Source organism: Camelus dromedarius, chromosome 4, assembly GCF_036321535.1.
Source record: "Camelus dromedarius isolate mCamDro1 chromosome 4, mCamDro1.pat, whole genome shotgun sequence".
NCBI lineage: Eukaryota > Metazoa > Chordata > Mammalia > Artiodactyla > Camelidae > Camelus > Camelus dromedarius.
This window is the reverse complement of record NC_087439.1, coordinates 97,971,023-97,996,315: the sequence shown is the minus strand read 5'-3', so window position 1 is coordinate 97,996,315 and position 25,293 is coordinate 97,971,023. Positions and strand designations below refer to the sequence as shown.

Below are 25,293 nucleotides of genomic sequence, written 5' to 3'. Positions count from 1 at the left end.
GAGACCCTAGGAGATGACAAGGTCCTGGTCACGTTCAGGGTGGCTGTCCGTGTGAGTGTATAAAGAACAAGCCACTACGACGATGGGGTAAGACGGAAAGGCGACATTAAAGTGGTCCAGAGGGCGGCTCTGGAGAAGCCCTTGAAGGGAGACGCAGGTGGGTCGCGCACAGTGCAGGCGAGTGTGGGAGGCGTCTCCTCTACTGCACGGGGACACCGACCCCGAGGACCGCAGGGGCACTGGGTGGCCCCGCTCTTCAGGACAGTGCCAGGGGCACAGCTGTCTTCACCTGAGGCTTTGTTTTTTAATGTATGAAATTTCAAACCCTGTGGCACCAGCTGGCGCATTTTAGACTGGAAAGCTCTCGGCTGACAGGCCCTGGGCCCCCGAGCATCCCCGGGCAGCATGCTCCCAGCCCTGCCGTCTCACCCTTCCCAGCGGGGTTGTGAGAGGAGGAGACAGCACTGGGTGGGGAGCATTGATGTGCGGCTCCAGGGTGAGGATGGCTAACCAGGGGCGCGGGGATGCGGGCAGTACTGGCGTCCAGGTGAGCGGCACCACACAGGCAGTTTTCACTCAGTGCCTTTTATTGCCATTGGGTTTGTGGCTGCTGATACAGTGACAACCTCAGGGGCAGCAGCTGGATTAAAAAACCGTGGCTGGAGGTTCTTCTGACAAGAGTGGGTGGGGGCGGGGGGGGGTGAGGTTCAGAACCTGACGAAGGTGGCGTCGATCTGCCGCACGGTGGGGAGGGCCAGCATGACCTTCCGCCGGTACTGGGGGTCCCTCTGCAGGGGGTTCCGCTCCAGGTACACCGTCTCCAGGTTCCTGGCACCCTTCAGCTCGTCCAGATCGCTCCAGCTCTCCAGGAGGTTGTCATTCATCTGGGGGGACACACGTGTACATGCATGAGGAGAGCCTTCAGAACACAGAGCCCTGAGCCCGCGACCTGGCCCCTCCGGGGCCTCTTATCACCCTGGGAATGTCCTGGCCACCCTAACCCGGCCGTCACCCCGCAGGGTAGGTCTAGGTTCAGAGCAGCAGAGAGAAGAGGCTGATAGCACCCCAGCCCCACCCGGCTTCCCAGCAAAGTGTTAAAGCAGGTTCGGTTGAACTTCCTACACACCAGCTCCTAGTCCTGGTTCCCAAGGCAGGCTCTGTGCTCTGATTACAACACGGTCAGCAGACCAGAGGACGGGCGGCCCGATGCTCACGGCTCGGCCCCGAGTGGCCCCTCTCTTGGGCTTGCTGCCCATTTCTGTGTGCAAAGCGTCTTCGATGGCTGAGTTCAGAACATGCATGGTCAGGATGGGCTCAGGGCAGGGCATATGTCCCCATCCCAGCTCTGCCAAGGCCCACCAGGGCACCCGCCACGGCCATGAGGAGCCTTCTGGCCTTCAGACCACCGTCCAGAATAGGGCAAGAAGGGCCCTGGTCATAGCGCCCGTCACGGCGTCTGCACCCACGCTTGGGCACTCCTTCGAGGGGATCCTCCTGCCTCTTAGCCGGGGACTCTGGGCGCCGGTCGCCCTGGTTTCTTTGTTTCCAAAGCAACGGCAGAGGGACAAGTGAACAGACAGAACGGCCTCTGGACGCGGGAGAGGTGGGGAGGGGCTCGGCGGTGCATGGGAGGTGGGGTGGGGGGATCACCCATGGCTCCAGGCTCCCAGAAAAGCCGAGACGCCTGCCGGCTTGTGTGGCTGACCCTGTGCCACATGGCGCTGTGGGCGCGGCGTGGGGCAGAGAGGTGCAGTGTGGGCTCCTGCATCACTGCTGCGGAGGGCAGGGTGCTGGCCTGAACCCCCACCCAGCTCTGCTCTAGGAATCATCCTGTAGGAGATGCGAGGCTCCAGCTCCACCCGGAGAAGGTCTGACGAGAGTGGTCCACGTCGGGGGCTGTGTGGGGGCCCGAGTGCTGGACAGGCACTGGGCTGCCTCATAAAAGGACCCTGGATTTCACTGCTCTAAGATGACATCGGTCCGCATGGAGCCTGGGCTGCTGCGTCGCCTTTGGGCCTGAAACACACTGGGACAGTGACTTCTCTGATGCTGACTCGCTGCACGAGGGCCCGACAACCTGCTACGAACGGGCTCTGTTCTGTGTGAGGGGGGCTCGGTGGGGAAGGCGGTGTGGGGGGACAGGAGTGGAGGGACGGGACGGGGCAGATCGTGGGGACTCTGGGGACTTGAGTCCTCAGTGGGACAGGAGCCCTTGGCAGGCTGGAAATTTTGGAAGGCCCACTCCCTTCCGCGGAGAGTGGGCTGCAGGCCTGCAGATTAGGTGGCTGCTTTCCCGGCGCAGGTGATGGGGGCCGGGAGCTGGGACCAAGCTGGGAGCAGCAGAACTGAGAAAGTGCTGGACTCTGGATCGATCTTGAAGGTAGAGTTAAGACGCCGCACTGGATGTGGTGCGTAAGAGAAGGGAGAGATAAAGGAAGATTCCAAGATTTCTGACCCAAAGACCTTGAGACAAGAGTGAATGCTGACTGAGCTTGAGCAAAATGGAGGAGAGCTCGGGGACTGAAGTCACACGGTCAGGTCTGGATGCCTCATGCTTTGGGGGCAGGCGGGCGCCCAGCACTGCCCATGTGGCGTGTGCAGCTGGACTCGCGAGTCTGGGTCCAGGACAGACACTGGGGTCCACACAGATGTGGGTGCCGTGCGCACGTATGTGGTAGCCAGAGTCACACAACTGGACATGCTTGTGAGGAGAGAGAAGAGGGGAAAAGTCCCCAGACCGAACCCCAGGCTATGCCGCAACCCAGGACGGTCAGCAAAGACGGCCGGGGGTGACTGGGTGACAAATGGTGAGAGTGACATCCTGCGGGCCAAGGGAGGAGGGCCTCAGGGAGAGCAGTGGTCAAGGGTCCACTGGGAAGTAAGATGGGGTGGCGGGGACACTGACCCAGCCTTGTCTCCACTGGTGGAGAGACCCTCAAACGGGTCCCTGTGGGAGAATGCCTGACTAGGGGGGGTCCAGGAAAGAGGGTGGTGCTGAGGGGACAGCCAGGCAGGACACCTGCGGGAGCAGGAGGTGGTGGGTGGGGAGGGAGGGCTCAGACACAGAGGGCTGGCTCAGAGGACCCTCCGCCTGCGGTGGCGGGAGGGTGCAGACGGGGGCCGCGAATGTGGGGCACCCACTTCAGCAAGAATGTCGGCTGAGGGGAGTCATGAGGACAGAGGAGACCAACCCGGGGAAAGAGGTGGACAGGCGCCCGCTGACCTCTGGCGGTGGGGAGCCCCGGGGTTAGCACTGAAGTCAGCACGTTCAGGACGAGCCTATCAGTGCCCTCTGTCCCGCTACTGCTGTGTGCAGCGTCTGGGTGAGTGTGACGGGGCGGGGGTGGGCAGTGATGACCACAGGGTCCGGGATCTAAGGGAGGGGAGGAGGACGGGCAGAGAGAAGGCAGCAGACGGGGGCGGTAGGGGGGCAGGTCCTGACGGGGCCGGGTTGCTGGAGGTGGCTCCTGGGGCCGGCCGGGTGAGATGGGCACTGGAGGGGGTGGGCGTCCAGCTGTGCTGGAAGGAGTCGTGGCTTCTCTACAGATGAGGAGTCATGGGGCGGGTCGCTGGGAAGATGGCCCTGATGGTGCCATGCGGCAGAGCGAGGCCAGGCTAGGGGAGAGGCCGGCGGCCGTGGACGAAACTCGCTTACCCCTGAGCTCCTTCCAGTGACACAGGCCTGGTCTCAGGCTTCATCAGGGCGGGTCTCCAGGAGGTCCGGGCCCTGACTCCAAACTCAGCCTCCCCTGGAGACTCTGCTGGAGCCAAACTCGGCCTCCCCTGGAGACTCTGCTGGAGCCCGTCCGGGGGCTTTATGACCGTGGGCTCAGAGGGGCTGCATCTGAGCCCGTGGCCCAGACTGCTGGGGCAGCCAGACGCCAAGGATGTGAGATCCCTACCCGGGCAGGGGTGGGCTCCACTGTGCCCCAGCTCTGCTCCCTGCCTTGAGCCGGTGGTCTTGTGCCCAGACTGCCCAGCCTTCGGCCACAGTGACAGGCAATCCCTGGCCGTGGGGCTCCAGGGCCCTTTTGCACAGCTCTCTGCAGCTTGTCCCGACTCCAGCTGCCGTAAACTCTGGCCTCTGCTTCTTCAGCTCCAGAGCTGCTTGTTCTGGAAACTGCTTCAAGGCAGAGAGCAGGGCTCCCTCTGAGCTTCCCTGTTCTCAGGACCTGCCTACTATCTCTGCCCGAGGAGAGCTGCCTCGTCTCTGTGTTTATGGTGGGGCCTGGTCTGGTATGAGGTCCACTGTCACAGCCAGACTGTTGTTCACAACTTACTGCAGGCGATGGCTCTCCCAGAGGACAAAGGGCGCAAGGCCTCCCAGGCCAGCCCCTTTTGCAGGACTTCATGTGGGTCCAGTGTGGTTTCCTTGAGGACAGCCTGAGCCTGCTTCTGAGGGCAGAGACTTGAGGGACCTGACCCCAGGCAGCTCCCCTGGTGCCTCCTCTGGAGAGGGGACAGCTCCTTCAGGACAAATCCTCAAACGTTACTTTTCCGGCAAGCGTGAATCTATCACAGATCTGGACGACGCGAGCTGTCCCTGCGGCCAAGGTGCCGTGTGTGAAGCCAGAGCTGCGGGAGGGCCTGTCCACACGGCTGTGGTGGCAGCGGGGTGGTTACAGGAAGACCCCCCGCTGTGGGGTCACTAAAAAGGCCGCGTCCCTTAGACACCGTTACCTCGAAGCACCCACAGCGTGTACTCCTTCAGCAAAAGCAGCGACGTCACATCACTTGGGGGAAGTGCAGCTCTGCAGTGTTGCTGGCGGCTGCCCCGGGCTCACGGCCGGCGCCGCCCCTTCCTCCTCCAGTCTCGGGTCCCCGCCACACGCTGTGTGCTCCCTGCTGCATGTCATGGTGCTCCCCGCGTCCGCGTCCCAGCCGCCCCCTGTGGTGGCTGTCTCTGCAAACTCCAGGACGTGCCGCGGTCTGGCCGGCAGAGGTGGCCCTGGGTACCTCCCTCACCACCGATGGCAGCTGTAAAGGATGTGTCCAACACAGAGCTCTGCAGACGCTTATTCTTGTGTTTTTCCAAAATGGAACTCGAAATCCTTCACCGGTGTCGAATCCACACTGGGGAAAAAAAGTGGCCTTTATGTTTGTCTAAGTTCTTCACAATGAGCACGGCGTCGGGGTGCGACCTTTGAGGGATGTTCGGCTTCTTCCAGAATCTCTCCACAGAAGATACAACTTTTATTTTCTTCTAGTCCAGGCCCTTCCCCACCTCCTTCTCAGTTTTTTTCTGTTAAATGAAACTGACTTTTAAAGAAACGCAGAGCAGTCCTCATTCTGGACCTGTCTGCCTGTCTCCTGGCTGTCCCCGAGCTTGTCCCTCTGGTCCCTGTGCCTCCCATAAACTGGAGTCAGGTCTCAATGCCTGGTTAGATCAGATCAAGCATTTTTGGCAGGGATGCTTCACAGACGAACCACATCAGAGGACATGGCATTAGGCTGCCCCACTGTCAGGGATGACAAGCTGGATCACGTGGACAAGTTATGACCCCAGGTGACTCTGGGGAGCACACTTCCCCTTTGCAATCAGCAAGTTCTCGGCGGGGTGGCACCTGGCACCTGTGCAAACACGCTGCTCTTCAGTGACCTCCGCCTGAATCAGCCGCTGGGTCTCTGTCAGAACGTTGCCCTGGATGGGGTGTTCCCGGCAGACTGTCTCATGGTTCCGATCCAAACTTCACAGGAGTGTGTACCTCCCACTACAGTGTCTGGGGGTTTTTGGCTGATATTTACATAGAATTTTTACATCTACTCTTCTCAAGTTCAGTAATATTTTAAGCAGAGCAGAGTTGTGGGAGAATTCTCAAGATGCATCTCTCAACAATAAAACCGCCCCGACGAAGGGGGTGTGTGCCTTGTATGTTGCTGGCAGCGAAGGAGGTGCCTGTTACTTCACATAAGGCTGGGGGTTCGAGAGAGAGCAGGAGAGGGCCCCCTGGGCACAGCTGGTCTTTCCAGGACCCCCGCAGAGGTGGACTCCTGTCCCTGCTGCCGCATCCGGCCTGTCAAGGACGAGTCACTGAGGCTGGCACATGCGCGGGGAGGAGAACCCGCAGTGGGAGTGCCAGGACTTGGGTGGGGGGCCATCGTTCACCTTGGCTTCTCCTGACGCCATTCCCCCTTAGGATGGGCTGCGTCCCCCTGCTTCTGTGCACACCTGGAGCTGCCCTGCTGCCAGACTCGGGGACGCCACGCTGCCGCGTGTCCGGGTCCTGTTGTCCTCCATTAAGAAGCATCCTTCTGCAGAGTGCCTGGTCCTGCGGAGGCTTCAAGGTGGCGCTTTCTCCGTCCCCACGTGTGGCTGTGGGGACGTTGGTGGGACACCTGAGGTGTTGGGGGCAGCAACATCACATCTGTTTCAGTGCATTTAAAAAAAAATTAATGACGTAAGCAGTGTTTCCTGTAGCTACAAGCACTGTCACTGCACCCTCGTGGCTGCCAGCTCACGCCCTCTGTCCTCCACTGTGAGATGCCATGGTGGGGCCGCCGTCAAGACAAGGGCGTTGGCCTCATCTGGTGTCTCTGCAGGCACGTTTCTCCATGTGCTCCCAACTGCCCCGCCATGCCTCCTATGTCCTTCCCCCGTTCAACCAGGTCTGCGTCAGGCACGACCACATGGCTGGGGAGGTGGAGCTTATACTCCACAGAGGCGAGAGTCACAGACAGGCCGTGACGAGTGACTGGGGCTGGACTGGCCCTTTTGGTTACACTCTAGAGCAGGACACTGTATATGAGACAACTCTCTTTGTACACTGGATGACAGGCAACCCAGGACAGTGCCCGAGGGGAGGGACACCGATGGCCGTGCTCTGTGCTCACCCTGGCCTCTGCCTGGAGGCACTTTCTGGAACACAGGGAGGGATCCAAGCACAGCCTGGGGGCCACGCTGAGTCCGGGGGTGGCTGTAGGTGGGGGAGGCAGAGTAGCTGGAATTTCTGGAGGCAAGTGAAACAGGCCAAAGAGCAGTGGCCCAGAAGCCGCGCGCCCAGGCAGGGCGTGCTGTGTCTGTTTTCTCACCACCAGTGTGGAGAGCCCTGGGGAACGCCTGGGTGTCCACACAGTCCCGAGAAGGGTCACGGCCTGGAAGCAGGGCAGCCTGGCCCGAGGGGACAGGCCTCTCAGACTCACTGTGAAAAGATCAGGAGAGCTTTCGTAGCCTCAGGAGCATCGAGCAGGGACTTAACTGTCTGCCAGATAAAAAGTCCAGCACACTTCAAAGGAAAGCAGCAAAAATCCAGACGCTCAATAATCCAACATCACAATGCTCAGCGTCTAATAAACCCTGTCCAGCCATGGGAGGGAAGGAGGACGAGGGAACACGAGGAAAGAAAGAGGATTTACAAAAATGAACCAAATGCTCCCTCAGAGTGGAAAAGCACATCTGAGATAAAAGCCTGACTCCGTGGGCCTAACGGTGGACCGGCGGCGGTCACGGCCCGGAGCCAGAGGGACAGAACCACGCAGAACCACATGGGCCAGCAGCGGGGGCGGGCGGAGCCTCAGTGATCGGCCCGCCAACCCGTAGCACACACAGGTGTAACTGGATTTTCAGAAAGAAACGGGGAAGGAGAGCATAAAAAAATCTTCCAGGAAATAATTTTTCCCTTTGTATTTAATAATAATTTCCGAAAGTTTTCTGCATTTGATGAAAACTGTAAATTCACAGATCCAAAAAGCGCCGCTGAATGCCAGAACTAGCACATCACACTCAAGCTGCAGAAAGTAACAGTGACGAAAAGAGCACGTAAAGCGCGGCCGGAGGGAAAGAGCACGACCGCCCCCCAGCAGACGAGGGCGGCCGGGGGGCGGGGCAAGAGCGGCCGGGACGGACACGAGCGCAGTGGGGCGGGGTGGGGGGGGGACGGACACGAGCGCAGTGGGGCGGGGTGGGGGGGGGACGGACACGAGCGCAGTGGGGCGGGGTGGGGGGGGGACGGACACGAGCGCAGTGGGGCGGGGTGGGGGGGGACGGACACGAGCGCAGTGGGGCGGGGTGGGGGGGGACGGACACGAGCGCAGTGGGGCGGGGTGGGGGTGGGGACGGACACGAGCGCAGTGGGGCGGGGTGGGGGTGGGGACGGACACGAGCGCAGTGGGGCGGGGTGGGGGTGGGGACGGACACGAGCGCAGTGGGGCGGGGTGGGGGGGGGACGGACACGAGCGCAGTGGGGCGGGGTGGGGGGGGACGGACACGAGCGCAGTGGGGCGGGGTGGGGGGGGGACGGACACGAGCGCAGTGGGGCGGGGTGGGGGGGGACGGACACGAGCGCAGTGGGGCGGGGTGGGGGGGGACGGACACGAGCGCAGTGGCGCGGGGTGGGGGGGGGACGGACACGAGCGCAGTGGGGCGGGGTGGGGGTGGGGACGGACACGAGCGCAGTGGGGCGGGGTGGGGGTGGGGACGGACACGAGCGCAGTGGGGCGGGGTGGGGGGGACGGACACGAGCGCAGTGGGGCGGGGTGGGGGGGACGGACACGAGCGCAGTGGGGCGGGGTGGGGGGGACGGACACGAGCGCAGTGGGGCGGGGTGGGGGTGGGGACGGACACGAGCGCAGTGGGGCGGGGTGGGGGGGGACGGACACGAGCGCAGTGGGGCGGGGTGGGGGTGGGGACGGACACGAGCGCAGTGGGGCGGGGTGGGGGGGACGGACACGAGCGCAGTGGGGCGGGGTGGGGGTGGGGACGGACACGAGCGCAGTGGGGCGGGGTGGGGGGGACGGACACGAGCGCAGTGGGGCGGGGTGGGGGGGACGGACACGAGCGCAGTGGGGCGGGGTGGGGGTGGGGACGGACACGAGCGCAGTGGGGCGGGGGGGTGGGGGCGGCGCGCGGCCGCGCTGGGCTGCGGCACCGCCCTTCAGCAACCGGGCACCGCAGAGAGGCTTTTCCAGACAAGCCGAAGCTGCAGGGATCGGTTTACAGCAGGCTGCGCACAAAAAAGTTAGAACTCTTCAGGTGGAGAGGAAACGCCAGGTGGAAAGTACACAAAAGAAGGAAGAGCGTCAGAAATGGTCAAGTGAGTAGATGTCTTGTTTCAAAATTCCTTTAAAAGTCGTTTGACATAATGTATCGTGGGATTTACAACGTATTTAAAAGTAAAACAGACAGATACGGCGGCCACTGGACGGAGCAGCGGAGGTTCCCCGTGGTGAGGGCCCTGCGTTGTATGTGAAGTATTCAATGTTATTTGAAGACAGATTGTGATAAATTAAAAACGCATTTTTGCAATTCCTAGAGTAACCACTGAATAAACAAAATACAGAAGTATAAGCAAGTATGTCGTCAGTGGAGATAAAATACAACACAAAAAATTTTCCCCCCTCTATCTAGGCAGGCAGGAAAAAAGAAAAATAAACCAAAAATAGACGGGCCCGATAAAAGGAGAAAAATAAATCGAAAGACAGTAAACTCAACTCAAAACTCAACCGTTACACAAAATGCAACCAAATGCAGTTGCATTAAACGTAAGCAAACGCTCAACTTAAAAGACAGAGATTGTGAGACTGGATAAAAGGCAAAACCCAACACAGGAAACACATTTTAATTATTTTAAAGACACAGGTTAAGAGTAAATGGATGGAGAAAGGCATCCCTGAAAACAGGACTCGGACAGACGCTGTAGCCACAGCACACAGGTGGACTGCTGGGACAAGGGGACAGGACAGTAACAGGGACATTGCACATGATAAAGGCAGTCCCTCAGGGAGATGCTACAATCCCCAACGCACGTGCACACGTGCACCTAATAGAAACCTTCCTTTACAAGAAGAAAAACTTGAGGGAACTGGAAGAACAGACAAGTCCAGTCATGGTTCAGAGATTTCAATATTCTTCCATCACTATTCGGTAGAACAGACAGAAAATCAGTTAAGTGCAGAACTAGGGTCATTAAAGATTCATGGAGACAGGTCTCCTGCTCCTCCTTCAGAGGCCAGCTGGTGGCTGAGAACATTTCCCCCGTGGGTATGAGCACAGGGCAGAGCTGGGACGTTCCTGGCCAGGTGGCCTCCCCACTGGAAGTCACCCCTCGGCTGTGAAATGGGGTAACTGTTGTGACCATCAGACCAGAAGGCAACCAGCCTGGACACCACAAAGCACTGTGCAAACTGCCCGCTCTGCTGTCTGCGGTGGCCAGAGACGCGGGATTCCTCTGGGTGTCCCAGGGTGGGCTGCCAGCCTTCCTGCCCCGGATGGCCAGGGTGCCTCGTACAGTCCCAGACCCAGGTCCCACGCTCCACTGGGCACAGACAGAGCCACGCATTCAGAACCACTGCTTCCCAAACTGCTCCCCAAGTTCTCCCAGACACACCTTCCTTCTCGCCCAGGCCCTCTGTCTCTGCCTCCTTATTCTCCCGTGGTTTCTCAGCTTCCTCAGGGCCAAACCCCTTTACTCCAACCCCACCTGCTGACCCAGCCACCCCGTCCCCGCGGGTGGGCTGCACACCACACCCCTGGCTCAGGGTGGCTCGCTTGTCTCCCCTCGCCTTTCAAGGGCTGGTTCTGGTCTTCCCAGACTTGCTCTGCATCACAGCCCGACAGCACCCGAGACCCAGTGCTGTTAATGTGGGGCAAGGGCATCTTCACAGCAGGCCACCTGTGCTCTAGGGAAACTTGGGTGAGCTCTTAAGGCGAGCCCAGGAACACACACAGGATGTGAGCAGGGCCAGCGGAGCAGCCGGACGAGGAGGAGGACGCCTTACCCTCGGCAGGAACCCTAGGTCAGAGAGAGCACACCGCAGTCACAGGGCGGGTGCACAGCAACACCTGCAGGGCCACGGCGGCGGAGCTGGGCACAAGCAACGCACGTGCCCCAGTACACCCGCGGGGAGTCCTGGCAGCGAGGACCTCAGCTTGGGTCATGCGCCTTCAGAGGCGGCTCCAGACTTCTCACATCTTTCTCCTCCTCTAGGCTCTGCGACACCAGTCCTGGAAGCGCAGCATTAACCACAGGACGAGCACGAGGCCAGTGCCGGCACAGCGCCTGCAGAAGCCCACCCAACACGTCCTCCCATGCTGCGGGGACTTCTGTGCCCCGGACACACTGGCCTCTGGGCTGGGTTTGGAGACCCTCCAGTCTCATGGCAGTTTGAGGGTCTAAGCACATACAGACCAGGGCTTCTCACGCCTTCGTGTGCAGGACAGTCATCCAGGATCTTGTTAAAAAGCTGATTTTGATTCTACCTGCATCTGCGGTGGGCTGGGGCCCGAGATCCCGCATCTGCAACAAGCTCCCCGGGGACACCAACACTGCAGGGCCGAAGTCCCACAACAGCCCACTCGCCCGCAAGCTCATTCCAGCCAGGGCTCCAGGCGGAGCCCCTCCCACAACTCAAACACATTTTACTCGGTGGGACCAGCCGGCTGAAGCATCAGCAGCCCCGCGTTCCACTCACCCAGAACTCCTGCAGCTCTGTGAGGTGGCTGACGTTTTCAATCTTTTTGATTCTATTCGATGCAATGTCCAACATTGTGAGTTTGTTCTAAAATAAGGAAATAAATGTTTCGTAGATTACCTCAGTTCAGAGTCTGTGACCATGAGCACAGCGCTGGGCCTGGGCGCGGAGCCGGAGGCGGCTGACCTCCGCCTCCCAGGACAGGCGCGTGTGAACCAGGTGCGGACCCTGCCCACCGCCCGCCCCTGCTTTCGTTTACACACAGAATCCTCACAACCACCTTATGCAGCTCTCATTCTCACTAGGATCTGAAACTGGCTCCGTGAGACCCCAAGGACCCCACAGAGAGCTGTCCTGGGAGAAGCAGAGAACACCTGCCCGAAAGCTCTGGGAGGCTGCGGCACCTGAGCAGAAGGGCTGACCACAAAGAAGAGTGGCGATAGTTACTCGGTGCGACTCCAGTGACGCTCAGAACAAAATTCCTTTCATTTAGGGATGAGGAGCCCGGGTGTTGTGAGGGCAAGAAGCTGCTAGGCACGAGGGGAGATGGTGCTGCCAGGCCCAGACCCAGGCTTCTGGAAGGGGCCCTCCTCCTGGCAAGAGGCCACCAGGAGGAAGGGGCGGACAGAGGAAGGCCTGGGCCTGAGGGACAGCGGGTTCAGCGCGGGCCGGGGACTTACAGCTAGCGGGGCGAGAAGGGGTGTGCGGCCCCGCTGGGGACTCGACTCAAAAGCGCCCAGCAGATACTTACTTTCCAATACGTATCAGCTCAGCCTGAGGAATATTTGTTTTAAAGATCAGAGTTTTAAAATTTATCAGAGTGAGATTGTAGTGAAAATGAAGTCTTTTAATTAAAACTTGCATTGCTGGCTGAAGTATGTTTGAAAAAACAATTGGCAAGTTTTTCTAAAATCAGAAGGGAAACGTTATAGGTGGGTTGACAGCCCCCTCAGAATTTATCCCCCTACTTTTGCCCGGTTCTGACTGAGGGCTCCCTTGTCACACTTCCTGCTGCATTCCTGGGATTCTGCTTCCAAACCAAGTCTTAAGGGAAAGTTAAAAAAAAGTCTCAATAAAATAAAAACACCTGCCCCCGCCCCCCACAAGCAGGCAGCCAGCAACCCTGCTGATGCTGATGCCCCGGGCCCCGTCTCTGGCTCCAAGGGCTCCCCTAGCCCGCTTGCGTTATGCCCACACGGCTGCTCAGATCAGGGTGATGTCTACGGGCCAGGAGGCTCCTGTCTGCAGAGCTTGGGGGTTTTGGAGCAAACAGGGACTTAGTAGAACTCTGCAAAGAGGAGCCCAGTGGGCAGCAGGGTGGGTCAGGCCAGGTCCAGCCCCTGACCCGCTCTGCTGGGTGTGCAGACACAGAAACCGCAAAGCAGCTGTGGCTTGGTCCTCGCGCAGCCCAAGCACAGGCTCAGCTCCGGGGTGTCCAGCTGCCGGATCTGGCCCCAAAGCCCTGAGCACAAGGATGCGGGTATGCGCTCAACACTGTATCATGTTTTTCTGAGGGGCTGCACAGTGTTTTGAAAGCTCGTTCAAAAGCGAACCAGTAAGAACTGCTTAAAAAGAAAAAAAAAAAAAAAAAAAAAGGAGCGGGATGGCGTAGGGAGAGCGAGCACACCAGAGATGGCCACATCCATGCCACCACCTGCCAGGCCAGGGCAGAAGGCCCGGGACAGGAGCAGCAGCCACAGGGCAGAGGCGGCGCCCGGCACACTGCGAGAGTCGCCTGCACTGTCCAGACAGCAGGTTTGCCATTTGGGAAGAAGAGACGCTACTTCCTGACCTCACACCACAAAAGTACCTCCCAGGTAAATTAAAATAGATAAAGCTTAGAAGAAAATGCAGGTGGACACACATGGCCTCTGGTCGAATAAAGATCTCGGGGGAAAGACTGTCATGTCTGACCATGATGGGGGTCACAACAACCGCCTTTAGAGCCACAACTGTGTTCTCACACTGTTTTGTTTCAGAGGCCCCCCCCAAGGGTCTGGTGCTGATGCAGCCCACGGTGTTGTGCTCTGGCTGGTAACCCCGAGTTCTCACCCTGTCTTGTTTGCCTGAGACTCGCCGCAGGCATGCCATCTCCTGAGCGGCTCCTCTGGCTGACCTCTCAGCACTCTGCCCCCCATTTCCACGCCAGCTCTGTAAACTTGGCCTGACCGGAAGGAGGAGGAAGGCGAGGAGGAAGGCGAGGAGACCTATTGCAGGAATGCCCTAGCTCTTCTAAAATTTGATGCACATGTTGGTGAAGTAAAATTTAGAAGGCAGTTTCTCCCCAAAACATTATTAATGGTGACTAGGCCCAGGGGCTGAGGCATAAAAGCCAAAAGAGTCTTAACTAAGACTGAAATGCTGTGTTTACAACAGAACTGACCAAAATGGTGACACTCACTAGCAACTAAACAGGAAAAAAAAAACAGTAAAATTGAACGAGTAAAAGCATTTTATTTGTCTTGAATACTGCACTGAGGAGGAGCAGGTTTGCCTGAAGGCAGCAGAGGACAGGGGCCTCCTGGAGCTCAAAGCCAGCCTGCCATGCCCTCCCAGGTGGGCCTGGGACAGGCCTGGCCAGCGAGGCGGGGAGGGCTGAGCAGGGGCTTGGGGAGCTGGAGACGCCTGCTAACCCTGCATGGTATGGGGGCACCCAGGAGCAGCTAGGGTTCACTTTTTAAAAATCCTCCCCAACGCCCACAGGGCTGCCGGGAGCCCTGCAGTGAATCTGCTCAGGCCCTGCACAGCTCTGCTCCCTCAGGCCCCGGCCGCTCATGCCTGCCTGTCCCAGCAGGTGAGCAGGGACCACCTGGCTCCCTGCATCAGGGGTCAGCACCTTCAACCCTGAGGGACAACTACCCTACGGAGAGGGCCCTGGAAACCAGTGCGTGCCACCTGCCTGGTGCCCTGAGTCCACCCAGGGCCCCGCACTCGCCTGCTGCCCGCCCTCCCGGGGCCCCGTCCACCGCCTGCCCGCCTGCCCGGGCCCCCCGCCCCCCCGCCTGCTGCCTTACGTTGCTGTCCAGGCCCTCGATGACCTCGATGCCGTTGTGGCTGAGGTAGAGCTCCCGCAGGTTCACCAGACTCTGCAGACCCTCGATCTTGGTCAGCCGGTTGCTCTGCAGGGGGAGGGGGAGACCGACAGCTGTCAGGACAGCGTGGGCGGCGAGCGACAAAATGGCTTCTAGGAAATGGGGCTGCTGGTCTTGGAGACTCCTGAAAACAGGGCATTCCACCTAAAGCTGCCAGGATGGGACTTGCACACAGAGAAAGGGCAAAATTTCAAGTCTGCTGCACTAGCTAAAATTTACACATCAGGGTTAAAGGCTTTTGTGCAAACAACTCACCTTCCTGTCTACTTGGGGGAGGCCTACGCTACTTAATATAGTAATTCAACAACGTCAAAGTCACAGAATATTTTAGGGTAAATTTAATCCTCATTTCTTTCAGCACATGTTATAACCCAAGTTAAGGCACAAGGCCCTCTTTCTAAAGAAGTCTGCAGAACAACTGCTGGAAAGGCACATGTGACTTTGGGGGACCCGCCACACCCGGCCGGCGCCCAGACGCCCCAGCACATCCTGCCTTTAGGGTCTGAGTCCACTCGTTTGCTTCAGACAAAAAGGAACAGGAGACAAGGTATGTGCAGGTGCTTACCCCCACCGCCCGGCCTGCACGGACATGGCCCCCCAACCCCCACAGAGCCCAGTGCGGTTCTGGCACAAGCTCAACCTGCTGAACAAGCCTCTCTGGCTAAAACCACCCAGAACTTTTATCAGGACAAAGAGTGTGATGCTTAAGAGTGAAATTCCAGTTCAATGTGAGTTACGTATGTACAAAGCCTGTGACTCTAGCGTTTCACCCCCTCACTGATGGGGCAATGAAGCCTCGATCGTGGAGATAAAAGTGGGCTGCCTGGCAGCCCCGGCCCTGGGGAGTGGGGGAGTGGGGCGGATGGATACCTGCATGCTGAGGACTGTCAGGTTGGTGAGGGCATCCAGGTTCTGAAGTTTAGTGATCTTGTTTTTCCCCAAAAACAAACTCTCCAGATTGGTTAATGTGTCAATATTTTCAATTGCCTGTGAAAATCAGGACAGGGTAGCTGTCAGATTTCCGGGAAAGGAAAGGCCCCAGGATTTCAGCCCCGGACAGTTGGTCATGGAGCTTTCCACTCTGGAAACCTTCCACGCACTCCCACTTGACAGCACAGGGTTGAGAAAGCAGGAAGGCGGGGATCAAGGCCTGCTCTCCTGGACTCACTCCCAACCCTAGAGTTTTCAGAGCTCTGGAGTTTGTGGGGACAGAGCTCGAAAACCCACAGACAAGCGGACTCCTAAAGTCGCCCCCAGCTCTAAAGTTAGTTCTGAAATTAATAATGAGTTAACACATTACTACATTGTTCTATGCGGAGTCTGTTAAAAACGGATCCCCCAGAGCCCAAGTGTCCACAGAAGAGGGCTGCTGGAAGCTCTGACCCTGGGACGCCCATCCTGGATTCCTGGGAGCAGGTCCCCCGGGCCCCATTCCGGGGCCCTCTGGCCCCTCCCTCAGTTCCTGTCACCTTCCTTCTTCTCCCTGCTACGACCGTGTGCTCCACTATTTGGCTGGAACCACCCCCCCAGGCCATGGTGCCACAGCCGGGGGTGGGGGGGGAACGGTGCTCAGACTCGACCTCAGTTTCCCTCCTCCTCTGAGTTCACAGCTCTCTCGAAGCAGGTTAACCATCAACTTTTCAGCGGACATTGAATAAGCAGACTAGGTAACGCAGCAGGGCCTCCAGCAAGTGCAGAATGTGCGTCACCTGGCCCGTCGGCGGGACACGGCCGGGACTCCATGAGGGTGAAGACCCAGAGGGAGGCCACGCTTAGCTGCCATTGCCTGCGTTAGCCTGTGACGGGCCACCTCCTCTCGGAACACTCCGTAGGGAGACACGATAAAACGCTGACATCTGGGTCTGTCTCTAGTTTTAAATGTGCTGCTTTGCTATTTTCAGCCATCTTACCACCACCAACTGGCACAGAGGCCCTTTGCCAGAACCGCTCTCCTTGGTTTGCAGCCTGCCAGCTCACGAGGGCTCAGCTGGACTGGCCAGTGTGCTGTAACCTTCCAGAAGCTGGACAGAGGGGCACTCCCCACACGGAGGGAGGGGAAGGTGTGCTCGGAGAGCCTGCCCTCAGTGGCCCAGCAAGGCCGGGTGGGGGGAATCAGGTTTCGTGCTACGCCCCTTGTGGGGGCCAGGGCGGGGGTGGGGGTTGAGTGGTCTCCTGGCGGCAGACGGCCTCACTCTGTCCTGGCAACCCTCTCTTCTTTGCTGGCAGACCCATTCCCGATGTGTCCTCCTGTGATGCCCTCCCAGGCAGGGCCCATTCCACAGGCGCATCCCAGCGGTTACGTCAGCTGGGTAAAGGGCTCCATCTGCTTCCAAGGACACCAGGCTGCATGTCCTTAGACTTGAGCAGAGCCTGGCAAATGGCAGGCTCTGATGCTACGCAGGGGCCGGTCCCGGGGAGGACGGGCCAGCCACGCCCCAAGCTGCCAGCTGCCTCCTGCGGCCCTGTTGCGGGTAGGGCTGCTGCGGGCCGCCTCGCTGCGTCTGGGACCCTTTCATCCCTAGAGGTTCGCCAGGAAACACAGCCATCAGCGTCTTCAGGAGCAGAGTGTCGGGCTGACCAGCTCACCTCAGGCAGAGCGTCACTGGGACGGCCTGCTGAGAGTTTGCCGTGATCTCGACGGGGAGCAAGTGGGGCGCGTGTGCAGGAGGCAGGCCAGGCCCCCGCCCTCGGGCTCCCGCAGCTACAGAGAGCACTGCCAGCCACTCCCCGCACCCACCCTGCCCCGGGCACACCGCCGCCGGCCACACCTGCACCTACCCGGATGCGGTTGGACCCCAGCTCCAGCATCTGCAGTTGGTGTAAGGTGCTTATGTTCTCAATTTTATTGATTTTGTTGTTGACCAAGAAGAGCTTTTTCAGTCGTGTCAACTTATCAATTCCTTCAATGTTTCTCAGCAGATTAAAAGAAATATCTAGAATCCTGGGAATAAGCAAAACACTTATTTTTAGTGAGCACAGGCCACACAGAACTCAGAATGTAGCTAACGCGGAGGTGCATCCCCCAGTGGACCGCGCATCACCCCGGGGAGGGCAGGGGGCAGCCTGCAGGGCCCCCGATGCTGTGCTCACAAGATGGTGCCCTGATAGACGCTGGAAGCCTCCAATCGAAGGTTTAACTTGTGGGCTGAGACTGCGGGCAAGCAAGGCACCGTGGAGCCAGGTGCACGGCGGTGGGCGGGCCTCCCAGGCCTGACAGCGGGGGCGGAGGGCTGGCTCTGGGAGACTGGCAGGTGGGCCCCTCGGTATCTCCCTAGGCCTCACTCATGACTCACTCCAGCTCTGTCAGCGCCTCCAGGTTCTCAATCTTCTTGATTTGGTTGTCGTAAAGATCCAGCTCTCGGAGACTCTGTAGCTCCTCCAGATTCTCAATGCATTTAATTAAATTCTGACGGAGGCAGAGAGTCTGGGGGACACAAAAGGGACAGCTGACACAGGCAAGAGGGAGGCCAGGATAAAGTGCCAGCTGTTACAGGACACAGGACAAGCCTTCCGGGCGGGAAGACGGCTGTCATTGCCTGTTCTCTGGAAAGGTGGTGACCTTGGGGAGGACGGACAGACACCCACAGGGAGGCTGGCAGCAGGCCTCGCACTGAGCAGACCCAAGTTGGGGCGAGGGCGGTGCTGTTTCCCAGCAGAGTGAAGCCTCCGTGGGCTCCGTCTGAAGACAGGTTTAACTGACGTGAGTTTAGGACTGCACAGGTGGTCTGTGCCTGACTGTAGGCAGGCTCTGACTTGGGGCACCGCTCAGCCCCGGGACTGCTCCACACACCCTGCCCTGCTCAGATCAAAAGGTGCAGGACGGCGGCTCCTGCTGCGGCCTGGCTCCTTTGCGAGGACTGTCACTCACGCAGAACTGATTCTGATCCGGTTTATCCACACTCTCCAGGTGGGACAGGCTCAGGAGTGTCCCAGACTCACCTCTCAGCAAAAGACCGCCTTCTTCTCACTCACCTTCACTTTCTTCAGCACCTCAAATCCTTCAATTTTTCCAATGCGGTAATGATTCAAGTCAACGTCCTGAAACAAAGAGAAGTCTGGCTGAGCTGCGGCAAAATGGCGAAGGTGTGCTTCCTGGAACAGGAGCCACGGGGAGGCTGGCAAGGTGGGCGGAGGTGAGGGCGTCCACGGCAGGCAGGTGCCTGGGACGCAGGGGTGAGCTGCATGATGTTCTCCGCTTTGGCTCCGATGTACAGTGGCCGCGGGTAGAACTGACCCTCCCCCCAAACGATGGTAAACCCTCTCTTGCACCGTTCGCTCCCTTGGCACAGCACAAAAGCCTGTGCTCTGAGGAGGTGGCTCAATCTTGTCACTGCTGGTGGCCGGCAGTGGGCTTGGGAATCCCCAGGGGCCATCAGCACACACTGGGAGCTTCTGCCCTTCCGTGTAGCCCCTGCATGCCCCAAACTGTCAACACATGCTGCTTTCCAGGTGCTGGAGTGGTAGGACCGCCCCCCCCCCCCCCGCCATTTACAATGTAATCATTCGGCCCAATCTATGAATCAAAGGCGTTTCATCTGCCATGATTCTCAGTGGTTCAACAGAAAGGGGATGCCAATTACCGGTACTGAAAACAGTCAGAACACGGGGAACCTAACCCAATCAAGGGTGGCTCACACAGCTTCCTCCAGGGACACCACTTATAACCTGGCACCTTCGTACAAGACGCCCTTGTGGCCGGAGGGCTCCGCCGTGCCCCTGATGCTGAGCAGGCGGCATTACCTCTGCATCTCTGTCCAGGTTAATGGTTTCCATGTCCACAGGCAGCTCTTGTCCTTCTGAAAAAAACAAGAAGCAAAAAAGCCCACTCAGAGCCCCGGGTCTCCAGGAGGCAGCAGGCCCGGCGTCAGTGGAGAGCAGAGAGCCAGGCGCCTAGAGCACAGGACCGCCTGGGATGCAGAGGAGAGATGAGGGGGCAATGCTGGGGGCGTGGACGGCGTGGCCGCGCGCCAACACCCTGTCCAGCAACTGTCCCCTTTCAAGCATTCTCAGTTTCCCGAACGCAGCTACTGGCAAAGGTCTCCAAACTCCCCTCTGTGCCGCTGAACTTCCCAAGAAAGGAAACAGTCTGAAGCTGCTGGCAGAAAGGGGATGGGGTGGGGGAGGCGACTGAGCCTCAGGTGAGCCCAGTCAGCGGCCAGGAAGCCGCCCACTGCCACCTTCTGGTGAAGCCAGAGCCTCGGAGCTGGCAGCAGCCTGCCTCCCACAGCCTTTCCCTTCTTGTCTGTGGCAATAAAACGGGCCATTTGAATATAGATCATGCTGGGCATGTCAGCTGTTCTGGGATGTGCCTTTTACTGCTTTGGAACGTGGCCTGGCATCTACAAGTACTTCTCTCTGCAAAGAGCAAACCAGAATGAAGCACAGCTCAACAGACAAGATCAAAGGGCCTAGCTGAATAATTTAAACACGTCTTGCCTGGGAGGCCAGGGAGCTAATCTCAGCAGAGGCCCTCTACCTGGGAGAGCCAGGTCTCTGGGGGCAGGGCGCCCACCCAGGGGGAGCGGCCGTGGCTCCTGCGGTGGAGCTAACGGCCTTGAATTCGAACCCCCCTCCTCCGTTCATGGGGATGCATTTCAGCACGTGTGTCTGAGCTGATGTGGGTATGCGCAGCATGACGCTTCTCCGGGGCCTGCTCTTGCTTCCTGTCTCCTGCTGCAGACACCAGGCCACCGGTCCTGTGGGAGGTGGGAGCCTGCACACCGGGGGGCTGGCTGTGACCCCACTGCTGTCCCTCCCTGCAGCACGGCTGCCTCTGCTCTGCGCAGAGCAGGCTCACAGCCTCTGCTTAGCCTGGCCCTCAACTGGGGGCCCCAGGGAGGTGCCCTGATGCAGAAGCAGCCTGACAGAGAAGTCAGGCCCCACACTGCCTGAATCCACCGCACAGCCTTTTCACTACGCCTTTTCCATAATGATCAACAACGGCTAATGAAAAAAATGTTACTTTCTCTAGTTTAGCCACAGCTTTATAAATTGTCAGCCAACCTAAGAAGCTGGGAAGAACCAAGAGATACGCCGAAATGCTCCCCTCCAAAGGACAGCGTCACCAGCGGCATGAATGACTCTGGAAGTTGGGATGCAAGAGGCTCTACCACGAAGGCAGGGTGTCCAGGCCACCTGGTATCCAAAGCAGGACATGTGGTCACAGGCTCTAAGGGGTTCTGTTCGTAATGCATCCAGCACCAGGCAAGCTGCTCAGAGTGTCAGCTTAACCTCTGAAACAAAGTTCCCAGCCGTCTTTCCCGACCTATCACTCATCATTTAAAAAAAATAACTCAAGGAAAATAAGTGAGAGGTAATAGCTGACATGTCTGAATTGGTTTTATTTGAACTGAAGACGTAAAGCAATACAGGTAGGGGCAAGTCCTGCTTTCCCCAAGGACGAGCAGAAATGCACCTTCCCAGAGGCCTTCTAGTCAGCCAGTGAGCATTCTGGAGGAGAGAACACGGAATCCAGCCCAGCGGGTCCCAGCCCAGCTGCTCTACTGTGTAGCCATGTACCTGTGGGGGAGCCTGCGACAGGGCGCCGTCAACTCTCCCATCCTCCACGGTGCCAGGTGTTCAGATGGGAGGGCAGGTGACACTCCCACCTTTTTGTGACTAAGTCAGACAGCAAGGAGAGCTTCCGCCCGTCCCTCCATGTACTTATTCCACCCACATCACTTCCAGAATACCGACTCGAGTTCCAGAGTACATGACTGGTACTTCTGTGGTAATAATCTCCTTTTGCCTTAAAATTAGGTTGCCATAGTTACCAATCATCTTCACTGGCACAGAGCATCATGTTATTTTAAAAATTAGTTTTGTTTTTGTTACCATAAGGGTAGTGTATGATTATTAACACTTAAATATCCACATATTACACAAAAATCTAGAAGAGACCCTCCCAAACCTGTGGTTTAGAGAGGGCCGCCGCAAGTCAGACGTGTTTCCTGAGTAGGTAAAACTGTGTACTGTTATTACTATCGTAAAAATAAGGTTTAACATGTGTACTGTTTGTAAAATTTCTGCTTCTTATACCTAATGACATATCCTGGACATCTTTCTGTCTGTTCATATGGTTTTTCTCATTCTTTTCAATGTAAATTGATTTCCTACGCAAGCAAACAAAAAAAGGCTTAGATCATGGTTGAGGAGGGTGAAAAACCACCATTATGGGCTGAGAACTTAGTTTTCGCATCTCTAAATCCACTCTGTTATTGTTAATTGCTGAAACAATTTAGGAGTTGACCCTCAGGCCTGTAAGCACAGTGGAGCAGAGCTCAGAAGCGGCCTCTCTAGGCAGTAAAGCGAGTTTACACGACCACGGCGGGAAAGAGCACCGCCAGCTCAAATGTGATGTAGAATCTTGCTTTCCCAACACACGGTTAATAAAACAATTTTTTGGTTCTGTCCCAGATGACACACTAGTATCAACATTATTGGTAACTGTATTTTCCTTCAGGGGAATCAGGAAAAACTTCACCCTGCCTGCAAGTGCTGAATGTTGGAGCCTAAGGGAGCCCATCAGAGGGCCCATTGCTCCCGTCCACGAGGCCTCCCTGCCCCCAACCCCCGGGGGGGCAGATCCCACACAGCAGAGCCTGCAGCTCCCTTAGTGAGGTTAAGGTGCTTAACTCGGCCTGGTACCTTCCGGGTCCTCTTCCCCCCGCTCCTCTCCATCCTTCAGGCTGTGCTCGCTCAGGTCCGCCGCGATCCCGCTGCTCTGCTTCTTCCCTTCGTCATCGCCCGACTCTTCGGACTCCACCCTCCTGTCAACTGAACCCACACGCACCCGTGAGCACTCACGTCTGCCTCAGGGGACTCTTCAAGGAACATGTAACATATTGATATCCAGTTGTAAGTCAAATTCAAAAACGTTTGTTGAATTCAGTTCAACAAACATTTGAGTGTCTTCCACGTGTGTCCCCGGCACCATCTGAGGTATCCGGTGGAGGGGAGAGCTCGGGGGCTAGGGGGGCAGAGCAGGGAGCCGCAGGGGTATGAAGGTGAGCGACATACTATTCCTGCCCTCAAGGAACTGGTGAAGAGACACCAGGTGTTCTGAAAGCCCTGGTGGTTTGTGATGAAAGGCACTAACAGTAACAGCAGAGAAGCACCTCCTGCTCGGCTCACGCTGGCCTGGATACCCACGCACAGGGGACCACTGTGACCCTCCCACCACATACCTTCATCCATGCTCCACTATCCATTTGGCCAAGAAAACCAGCCCAGTTCACAGGCCCACGTTCTGAAAGAAATCAAGACTAACTCAAATCAGACTGTGGGCAGTGGGGAGCTCTAATGAGAAAGGAGAAGACAGCCAGGAATGCTAAAGACCCCAAGAAAGGTCACTGATGCTAAATGTCGGGGTGCGTGGAGACCAGCACAAAGTTCTGAAAGGCTGGGAAGTAAACACCTCTTGAATTAATAAATTAGGCAATGCTTAAATGTGGCAGACTGGTGAAAATTCTTCGGCAAGATTGTCAAATAATTTTCCTTTTTCCTAACTTTTTTTCTTTTTACAACCTCTTTTGGAAGCCTGTCTGGAAGACCTGAAGCACTAACAGATTACTTGGAATAGTCAACCACACTGAGTGTTCTCTTTTCTCTGACTACAGCTTATCTCCAAAGGGGTGTGCTTTTTGAAGAGAAGAAGCTCTGTTTCATCTCTGTATCTCTTACTGGGCCTAATAGAGCAGCACCCAAGAAGGACTGCTGGGTAAGTCTTGATGAAATTCACCTCTAAAACATCCAGCTCCCTCCCTTCCTTCCTGCCCTGGCCACTGCCGGGGCTCCTGCCTGCCTCCCGACTGGTCTCTGTGGCTTGTCTGGCTCTGTTTAATCTATTCTCCACTGCCAGAGAATCTGATCCGATTCTAAAATCCAAATCTGATCTTTGACTCCAAAAATTTCTGGAATGCCAGTGGTCCTTCCTGAGTTTGTATCTGGTCCTAAAGACACAGCTTTGTTATGTTATTGCCTTTTCCAGACAGACCCCAGTCTCCTCATCAGTAGAAGGAGCCAGAATAGCACCTACACCTCAGAGTTGCTGTCAGGACTAAATTAGAAAAGGCACAAAAGCACATGCAGGATACACAGGCAGACATTTAATAAATCAGTCGTTACCAGGCACAGGGCACTCTGTGGTCAAGACTAAGGGATAGCAAGTTCTACTGGGGGATGGTCAGGTGCAGCCGAGCCCAGGGTGGGAGAACCTTAGCTAATGAAGGGCAGCCAGGGTGAAACTTGGGACTCTATCCTGGACAGGGTTGTGGCAAAGCAGATCAGCAGATAAGGTGACTTTGGGGCCTTGAGGACAATGGACTGGCTCAAGGCACTGGCAGTGGGAAAGGTAAGAAAGGTTTGGAGGCATTAAGGAAGTAGAGGCATGGGAGCTTGTTAATTGGATGGGTTGGAGTGGGGCGAGAAGGAAACACCTGGCTTTCATATTTGCCATTTCCCAAGACCTGGAAACAGCTGAAGAGGAAGCAGGAGTAGGCGGGAGGGTGGGAAGAACAGGGGTAAGATGAGCTGCTTCCTTGCTTAAAAAGATGCAAAGGTCTCGAAGTCCAAGACCCTTCAAGTGCTTCTCCCCTCCACCAAGGCCCTCCACAACCTTCTCCTGCCAGCTCCACTATCACTCTTGGTGAACTCTCCTCCAAATAGGTCACATTCTTTCACACCCCTTCACCTTTGTCTGTGTGGTTTCCTTCCCCTGAAATGATCTTTGATGGCTCCCTCAACATATCGCCCACCGGGCTGATGTGCAGTTATCCCTCAAGTTCAGCTCGGAGCTGGCTTTGCTCCAGCGGCCATCGCTCTGAAACATGCCAACTCGTCCTTTGCTCCCCTCCCCTCCTCCTTCCCTAGCACTCTGCACACAGACACTGGCTGCTCTTCTGGAGTCCCCACGGAACCAGCAGCTCTAAAAGCACACAAGCAATCTAAGACACCACCGACTCTCCAACCATGGGTAACTGTGTGTGTAATTATACGCATGCATAACATGCATACAATTTTTTTGAACAAAGCGAAAGAATTGAATTTAGTCTTTTCGAAACTATGATAGCTTTGAACCCAGGAACCCATCCATCGATTCTATAACTCAGTCTCTTGCCTCCTCGTCACCCCTTCCCCATGTCCCATTCGCTTCCGAGAGGACCCTTCTCCACCCCTGCCACGTTCACCAATGAGCTGACTCGGGCAGGTCCCAGGGAGCCCTGCGCCCTGTTTCCTGTCAGCTGTCCAGGGACCAGCCTCGCGGGTCACACTCAAAGATTCGGTGCGAGGCTCCCACCAGCTGGCGGACGCCCGGGCTGCGGGGCCACCGCGCCCTTAGTCTCCACCCATGCGCTCGGCTCGCGCCGCCGCTAGCCCCTGGCCCTGGGTCCGGCGCCTCCCAGGCCGCCCGCCCCTTCAGGACCGCTACCGCCTCGGCCCCGGGTCCTGGTCCAGGGCCACCCCCGCTCGCCGGCTGGCTGATGTCAGGGGTCGCGCGCGGCGGGGCCCGAGCCGCGGCCGAAGCCAGGCCGCCCGTTTCTCTCGGGCAGGGCCGGTACGGACTTCCGCCTCCCGCCCGCTGGGCCCTTGGGTCGCCGCCCCGCGGGGCCGCTTACCCTCCATCATCTCCTGCGACTGTTGCTGGCCCGCGCCGCGCTCCGCCGCCATGTTGGCTGCTCTTCCCCTTTCCGGAATCTGTCGCCTCGGGCTCCTCAGCCAATCAGGGCTCCTAGCTCGGAGCCTTCCCAGCCAATGGAATCCCACGCGCTTGCGCGGCCCCACAGCCTCACGGGAG

At 57.7% G+C, this 25,293-nt stretch overlaps 1 protein-coding gene across 4 annotated transcripts; it reads right to left on the bottom strand.

Annotated features, from left to right (window-relative positions):
• Window positions 1-569: 569 nt before the first annotated feature.
• On the bottom strand, window positions 570-25,293 carry PPP1R7 (protein phosphatase 1 regulatory subunit 7). Of its 4 annotated transcripts, XM_031452615.2 has the most exons (11): window positions 25,115-25,185; window positions 22,685-22,746; window positions 22,134-22,274; window positions 19,239-19,294; window positions 18,471-18,536; window positions 17,792-17,922; window positions 17,277-17,439; window positions 15,369-15,485; window positions 14,421-14,525; window positions 11,407-11,493; window positions 570-884 (listed from the first exon to the last, which is right to left on the bottom strand). In XM_031452615.2, the coding sequence occupies exons 2-11, from the start codon at window positions 22,692-22,694 to the stop codon at window positions 708-710; spliced, it is 1,053 nt and encodes a 350-aa protein (XP_031308475.1). In that variant the 5' UTR covers window positions 22,695-22,746; window positions 25,115-25,185; the 3' UTR covers window positions 570-707. The 4 variants fall into 4 exon arrangements, with proteins under 4 accessions (XP_031308475.1, XP_031308474.1, XP_031308473.1 ...); XM_031452614.2 differs by lacking the exon at window positions 22,685-22,746 and having other exon boundaries at window positions 22,146-22,274; window positions 25,115-25,293; XM_031452613.2 differs by lacking the exon at window positions 22,685-22,746 and having other exon boundaries at window positions 25,115-25,292.

Coding starts and splice junctions, on each gene's coding strand:
- PPP1R7 (XM_031452613.2), bottom strand. CDS start 25,166: ATGGCGGCGGAGCGCGGCGCGGGCCAGCAACAGTCGCAGGAGATGATG. Junction 22,275..25,114: donor GTCGCAGGAGATGATGGAGG/GTAAGCGGCCCC, acceptor GTGTGGGTTCAG/TTGACAGGAGGGTGGAGTCC. Junction 15,486..17,276: donor TGGGGTCCAACCGCATCCGG/GTAGGTGCAGGT, acceptor TGATTTTCACAG/GCAATTGAAAATATTGACAC.